Here is an 8,590-nt window from a genome sequence, read left to right as displayed (position 1 = left end):
TCGAATTCTAAGGCCTTATCACCTCAAATTCGTTCACCCTATATTTAAGATAATCCTTACCTTATTTTGTAACTATCACATAATTACAAATCAGCCCCTCTAGTTTAATTAATTACACTTGATCACAAAATTAATTCCTAATTAACTATCGACCAATATTAATTAAACAAATATGATTTCTCCTTTAATATATATTATTCTTATAACATATTAATAAATCATAATAACCTCTCTCTCTTTATTTATTTCTCCAATCAAGTTGCTTTGGTGAAGGCAACCCAAAAGGACCTTGCACCATCGGGTCAAGTACATACCAAAATAATTAAGGACTTAGATACTAATCCAACATATATATATATATATATATATATATATATATATATATATATATATATATATATATATATATATAGCTAGGTTCAAATGTTTCTAGCAACTATTGTGTGCATGAATGCACCAATAGGATTTTAGGAAAAAATAAATCATTTAAGGGTATTATTGTAATCTTTGCATAATTAATTATGGTACATAATTAATATTCCTGATTCCTGCGAATATAAATTTAGAACATTAGCTCTAAATAGAACTCACCATCCTTTCTAATCCACCGATTTTGCTTCTTCTTTTACAATCGATCAATCAAGAATCAAACCCTAAATCACGAAAGTCCTCATAACCACCGTTTTCTCCAAATACGCACGTACACCCTCATCTAGGAAATCTGTGATTTCGTCTCCGTCAATACCATCAGACGTAGCCACTGACGACATCATCCTCTGTCCTTATAGCCACCGCCACTGGCTTATTATTTCCTCATCGCATAATTCTAATTCTAATTTCTAGATTGAACCTATATTTATGTTAACTTCTTCGTTTAACCCTAACCATTTCAAAGATAAAAACACCTCCATCATCAAGAGACTAACGTCTGTGGCCTGCTTCTTCCGCCATATCCCTATTAAATCACGTATGCCATCTAAAACCCTAGGCCACCGGCGACTCAATCAACAACAAGCTAGAAATCAGCAAATCCAATGGAAGAAATTGCCTTGTAAACTAGGAGGTTGTATCGGCCGAAATCCTATATATCACGGTATCATCAATTCCTTTTTGTATATGGCTTTTTGTAATTGATTTTAAAATTTAATCGGGTCTTTGTAATTGAATCTAATCGGCATCTGATTGAATTTTTGTTAGTGTGTATATTGCGATTGTCGATTCATTGCATATAATGATTTGCTCTAACCCATTAAAAGGTAGTATATTTTAATGAATTATGATTGCTTTTGTAGTTTTGAAGATTATTTATCAAACAATATATGCTATGTATTATATGGTGGTTTGCTAAGCTCTTGGAATCTATAACAAAAAATTGATTGTGATATATACAATTTATACTATAACAATTTTCTTACTTGTAAGTGTATTATTAAATTTGTTAAATAATAAAATAATTCATACTTATAATTGGTTAAATTGTTTACTTGACATGACATTCCTCTAAAATTATGATGTTTGGTTTTTTGGTTTCATAATGAAATTGTTGTTGCAAATTTATATTGTTAATGGATACATTTTCTGTATGCATTGAGTTATTTAAAATTAATTCTTTCATAATGAGGGTAATATTCTTTTAGAATAAAGAGGGCTTTAGTTTGAAGAAGGCTGATATTCTTTCATAATGAAGAAGGTAAAAAATATTCAAAACCATTATGCAAGAATAGTTTATTCTATAAGAATTTTTATTGTTGTATTCTATTAGAATGCATTGAATTGTTTAATTTTTGAAACTTGTTTATCTTTTCTTTGTGGATTCAGGTTTTAAAGAGGCTAACATTGATGTGGAGAAGGAAGAAAACATATAGAATAAGAGTGTATTATAGCAGAATGTGTTATGCTACAATGTATAAAGTGTTGCTTAAAAATAATATTCTTTCAGAATAGATTATGTTTTTGTTAGATTTTGATGTTTTTTTTAAAATTTTTTTTTTCAGAATGTACTTATTATTCAATTAATCACAATCATACAATGTAATTATTTGTTATATTATTTAGTTCAAGAATTGATTTGTGTATTCTTTCAGAATGTATTTACTAGTTTATGTTTGACATTCTATCATTCTGACAGAATAAAATCGAAAAATATATTTATTAGTTTATGGTTGGCTATCTAGCATTCTGACAGAATAAAATCGGATTTTTAAATTTGAATTAATTTAAAATATTCAACATTTTAAAAACTAAAGGAATTAATCATTCTTAAAAATCCGAATATTTCCTTTTTTAATATAGGTTAATTGATTAAAATGCCCTTATTATGAAATTTATGTGATTATATGGTACATGCTATCATATTCTACTATCATAGATCCTTAAATCATAACCTTTGATTATATTCCATCCGATGATTCAGATCTGTGCATTCTAGGACACAATAGTTAGTAAAAACAAAATAACCTAACCCTATATATATATATATATATATATATATATATATATATATATATATATATATATATATATATATATATATATATATATATATATATATATATATATATATATATATATATATATATATATAGGTTCAGGTTCATTTTAGACCATTCTAATTTTGTGAGACCGTGAGACCAAATCTAAAAATAATTTTAAAATGCAAAATAAATGGAAAAATCCAAAAATTCTTTTTTTAAATATTATTTTCGGAACTTGAATTAACTAAAAAATATAAAAAAATAAAAAACTTCCGTTTTTTTTTTAAAAAAATACGTGAAATATTCTAAATAGAATATTACATTGACATATTCTAAAAAATAATTTTAAAATGCAAAATAAATAGAAAAATCTAAAAATTCTTTTTTTAAATATTATTTTCGGAACTTGAATTAACTAAAAAAAATAAAAAAAAAATAAAAAATTTTTCTATTATTTTTTGAAAAATACGTGAAATATTCTGAATAGAATATTACACTGTACATATTCTAAAAATAATTTTAAAATGCAAAATAAATGGAAAAATCAAAAAATTCTTTTTTTAAATATCATTTTCGGAACATATATATATATATATATATATATATATATATATATATATATATATATATATATATATATATATATATATATATATATATAGGGTTAGGTTCATTTAAGACCACCTATATTTTGTGAGACCGTGAGACGCATTTTTTTATTTTTTATTTTTTTATTTTTTTTTTGTTAATTCATGTTCAGAAAATAATATTTAAAAAAAGAATTTTTTGATTTTTCCCTTTATTTTGCATTTTAAAATTATTTTTAGAATATATACAGTGTAATATTCTATTTAGAATATTTCACGTATTTTTCAAAACAAATAGAATTTTTTTTTATTTTTTTATTTTATTTTTTTTTAGTTAATTCAAGTTCCGAAAATAATATTTAAAAAAAGAATTTTTAGATTTTTATATTTATTTTGCATTTTAAAATTATTTTTTAGAATATGTTAGTATAATGTTCTATTTAGAATATTTCACGTATTTTTCAAAAAAAAAAAAAACTGAATTTTTTTTTTATTTTTTTTAGTTAATTCAAGTTCCGAAAATAATATTTAAAAAAAGAATTTTTAGATTTTTCCATTTATTTTGCATTTTAAAATTATTTTTTAGAATATGTCAGTATAATATTCTATTTAGAATATTTCACGTATTTTTAAAAAAAAAAACGGAATTTTTTTTTTTTTTTAGTTAATTCAAGTTCCGAAAATAATATTTAAAAAAAGAATTTTTGGATTTTTCCATTTTTTTTTGCATTTTTAAAATTATTTTTAGATTTGGTCTCATGGTCTCACAAAATTAGAATAGTTTCAAATGAACCTGAACCTATATATATATATATATATATATATATATATATATATATATATATATATATATATATATATATATATATATATATATATATATATATACCCCTTAGACATAGTTTGTGCAAACTACAAAGCCAAACGAAGTAGTATAGATCATCAAGACGAAACTTACAAGGAAGTTAACTCCATTGCCTTTAGGTGTTATTTTTATTATTTTTTAATCTGGATTCTTAAATCACATATACTCTACTATGCTCTAAAATTCTGTTTAACTGATTCGTTACAGAGAAAATTACGAGTTTTTTTAATGGCAACAAGTGATGTGGAGCTTGCAACAGAACATAGCATCGGGCATTCTGTACTCCAGGTTCTAAATGATGATAAAGAAAAGGGAAAGGATCTTGGCAATCGTGGTCTACCATTAATTTTCATGGTTCCTAGTGTGCTCCGAGATCTCAGCACAAGATCTTTTAATCCTAGGATGGTCTCCATTGGACCTCTTCACAAAAAAGATGAACATTTGCAAGAATTTGAAACTCAAAAAACGACATATGTACATCGTTTTTTGTACAGTTTAGGTACAAGCCCTGACCAAATGTTAGAAGAATGTGTGCTCAAGGTGAGTCGAAAAATAAACCTCATCAAGGCATGTTATTCAGATTCAATGACCTACAACGATGAAGAACTAGTTACAATGATGGTAATAGATGCTTGTTTCATACTTTATTTCATTCATAACATTATAGAACGTTTTGGACCATTTCCCTTAAACATGTTGCTTACCCCATCTATAAATTTAGACCTACTGCTGATAGAAAACCAAATCCCGTTTTTTGTTCTTAGAGACATCTTTGACTCTACTATTCTGAAATACAATCCCGCGACCTCTCTTAATCTATATATGCATAGGCTTCTCATAACTTACAATGTTTTTGGAGATAATTCTGTAAGTCGTAATGTTAACGTAGACACCAATCATGATCATCTTCTTGGCGTTTTTCATAAATACTTCCATCCTGTGAATAATATCCAAACCGGGGTTCCTACACTCCCAAAAAGACACTCGGCCATGGAACTCGATAGGGCAGGGGTGAACTTTATGACTAATCAAGATGATAATTGGCCACTGGCCATGAAACTTGAATTATTACCAAGGTTTTCATGCTTCCCATGGTTTTGGAATAAGCCTACTCTGAAGATGCCACAACTGCTTGTTGATGATCGCACTGAACTGGTTTTAAGGAACCTTATTATATACGAACAGTCTTCTCTAGTTCCTAAGTTCGTTACAACATATGCATGGGCTATGGGTATGCTTATAGAAACTCCACAGGATGTTGCCAAGTTGGTTAAATCAGGGGTCCTAGTTACAGTAAGCTCTGACCAGAACGCACGAAATTTAATATACAACATATGCAAAGAAGTCGTGTATGAGAATTTCTTTTATCATCGAGAGTGGGATGAATTGGATAGCTACTACAATAGTTACTGGCCGAATGCTGTTGCAGGATTGAAGCGAACATATTTCAGTAGTCCATGGAATATGATTGCTCTATTTGCTGGAATCACTTTGTTTGTTCTTACTGTGGTTCAGACTATCTTTACAGTCATGGGGGAAAGTCCCGTAATTGTAGTTAAACATTAGATTTTTGTTGGGTTTTTCTGCGTTTGTTGTTCACGATTTACTGCTATGTTTTTCTTTCTTTTCCACATTGTTTTCAAGTATAAGTATTAAGTTTGTCAGTTTTCATTATCTTGTTCCAGTGTCCTATTTTCGTATTTTGTTGAAAGGGTTAATTGCGTTTTTATTTTTCTAGTTTGTGAAACAATCTTATTTCCTATATGTACTCAATATTAAAGGGTTTAGGTAATTTTTAGTGACTTAACTTTTAGTTTTGTGCTCATTTGATCACTTAACTCTTTTTAAGTTTTAAAAGGTTAATAAACTTTTGACTTTGTGCTTATTTAGTCACTTAACTTTTGGTTTGGTCACATTTAGTCACTTAACTTTTAGATTTGTGCTCATTTACTCATCTAACTTTTAAAATTGTGCTCATTTAGTCACTAAACTTTTGAAAAAAATTAAAAGCTTAGTAAATGAACATAATTTTAAAAGTTAGGTGACTAAATGTGATCAAACCAAAGTTAAATGACTAAATGAGCACAAAACCAAAAGTTAAGTGAACAAAAATGACCTAAACCCACTATTAAACGCCTGAAATCTTTAAATGTCAGCCAAAGTACAAGAAAAATATCAGATCGATAACTGATTACTTCGGCAGATAAGGATTCTGACATTTTTTTTTTGTTTAAACGGCAATCTAATCTACTCATATTCTACACCTAAAATCCACTATACTGCTAGGCCAAAGGCATTTTGAAATTCAGAAATGATTCATTTTTTCATAATTGAACTTGAGATTAGATATGGAAGTATATATAACCTGGAATAGGTTGAATTGTGGCCTTATAATACGTGCAAGAAAAGAAGTCCATGGGAAAGATATGTACATGTACACGCCTATCCTCTGTTCATATGTTGAAATTAAAAGCTTTGATATTTCTGTGTTTAATAATGGTACCAAGTTGATATGACCAATCCAGATGTTTATACAGCCGTGTGTCTATTTCTTTAATGCTAAGGCTGGTGGGTGTGGAACTCGGCTTCCACTCGGTGAACTCGGCGAACACCAGGTCAAGGCCTCTGCAACTCTATCCTCCGTTCATATGTTGAAATTAAAAGCTTTGATATTTCTGAGTTTAATAATCGTACCAAGTTGATATGACCAATCCAGATGTTTATACAGCCGTGTCTATTTCTTTAATGCTAAGGCTGGTGGGTGTGGAACTCGGCTTGCACTCGGTGAACTCGACGAACACCGGGTCAAGGCCTCTGCAACTCGGCGATGATTAACCGATGATACATTTCTTTTTCATTTAACCCATTTATTACTTAAACCTTTTTTTTTTCAAAACATACCTTCATTCCAAAAAAATACATAATTTCAAAAGTATAACTGTTTTTGTTTTCAATATTTCAAATTTTAAACCCTTAACCTTCAACTATAAATATCTTGATCCTTATTCACTCTTCACTTCATTCAAATCTTCATAATTATATTCTCTTAACTTTTTTATTTTTCCATTCTTTTCTATACCTCATCACAAAGAGTAATTATTGTTTGGTCGACTAAAGAAGAGATCTTACTTGCTCGTTTATGGATTGATGTAACAACAGATCCACACCACAGTGACTACCCTTCGACTACTTATTGGAGTAGAGTCGCTGACATATACAATTGTCAAGCCCTTCAACCACGAAGAAAAGATTTACTCTACGTCAAATGGAGAAACATACACGCACTCGCAGCTCGGTTCACAATTGTGTTTCGTAGGTGATGCATGATGCCGTAAATGGTTAAAACGAAAATACTTTGCTACAAAATGCTTTTGAGGCTTACCATGTTGAAACTAACAAAGATTTCAAGTTTGTTGAGTTTTTAAAAATTGTGAGGCAGGGCCCAAATGATGTCAAATTGGAAGTATTTGTCTTCGTTAGTGGGTTGTGTGTTTGAATTTCTAGTGTGATGTTTCTGAATTTCTAGTGTTCTTGTGATATTTATAATTTCTATGTTTTTATTTTGAATTTCTATGTTTTTTTTGAATTCTAGTGTGATGTTTTTTTATAAATTCTATGTTTTTTCAATGGAATTTATGTTTTTAAAAAAATAATATTTTTGCAATATTTATTTTCTAAATTAATTAAAGACTATATATATATATATATATATATATATATATATATATATATATATATATATATATATATATATATATATATATATATATATATATAATTTTAGGTTCTATGGAAAACAAAAAACCTTAAAAATCATAAAAATACATAAAAAAAAATACTTAAAGATAACAAAACTTTTTTTTTTTTGACTTTATAAATGAAAAAATTGCAGCTTTTAGGGAAAATTCGCTGAATATTTTTTTGAAAAAAAAAACTAAAAAAAAATGGAATTTTTTTTTTCAAAGAATTTTTAAGAAAAACCTGTGATTTTTTATATTTAAATTAAAAAAAAAAACATTTTGTGGTCTCTAAGGTATTTTTTTTATGCATTTTAAAGATTTTTAGGGTTTTTTTTTTGTTTTTCGTATATATATATATATATATATATATATATATATATATATATATATATATATATATATATATATATATATATATATATATATATAGCATGACAAATGTGATAACCCGCCCCTAACAAATAGCAAATTTTAACTAAAGTGTGGCAAAAATAGCGTAGTGCTTACATGGATTGTTGTAACACCCTATTTCGAATTGTTTCTCATTTCGGGGTAGTGATCAAGGATTGGGTATTAGCAGACTTAGGACCCTTGAGGAATTAAGACTTAAACTCATTTGGAGGTGGATGATGTAATTTAGATCATCTGGGTGTTCGGCTTGTGTTTTAGAACCAAAGGGTATTTTGGTTGTATCTCAGCTCAAGCTTTAATGTAAATTGATTTTTTTTGTTCGGGAAATTGTGAGGCAAGTATGAGTTGATTAAATCATATAGCTTCTTGTTACCTTTTCATGGATATAAGGATTGTCAAAATCATATTTATAATGAGGAAGTTATGGCCTTCAAAGTATATTAGGGTGTGACGAAAACCCTAGTAAGCAGGGCATACCTAGGTAGTACGTAGGGCGTACTGGTGCGAGGCGTA

General features: G+C 27.9%; 1 protein-coding gene across 1 annotated transcript; it reads left to right on the top strand.

Moving 5' to 3' along the window:
- Positions 1-3,958: 3,958 nt before the first annotated feature.
- On the top strand, positions 3,959-5,600 carry LOC145030977 (UPF0481 protein At3g47200-like). The gene is made up of 2 exons (XM_078979411.1): positions 3,959-4,045; positions 4,134-5,600. The coding sequence occupies exon 2, from the start codon at positions 4,155-4,157 to the stop codon at positions 5,490-5,492; it is 1,338 nt and encodes a 445-aa protein (XP_078835537.1). The 5' UTR covers positions 3,959-4,045; positions 4,134-4,154; the 3' UTR covers positions 5,493-5,600.
- Positions 5,601-8,590: the final 2,990 nt, after the last annotated feature.

The sequence above is a fragment of the Lactuca saligna genome, chromosome 2 (assembly GCF_052625555.1).
Source record: "Lactuca saligna cultivar CGN05327 chromosome 2, ASM5262555v1, whole genome shotgun sequence".
Lineage (NCBI taxonomy): Eukaryota > Viridiplantae > Streptophyta > Magnoliopsida > Asterales > Asteraceae > Lactuca > Lactuca saligna.
The sequence above is the reverse complement of the archived record's forward strand: the minus strand, read 5'-3'. Positions and strand labels throughout refer to the sequence as shown.

What these genes read in the sequence shown, in the direction of transcription:
- LOC145030977 (XM_078979411.1), top strand. Translation starts at nt 4,155, where the DNA reads ATGGCAACAAGTGATGTGGAGCTTGCAACAGAACATAGCATCGGGCAT.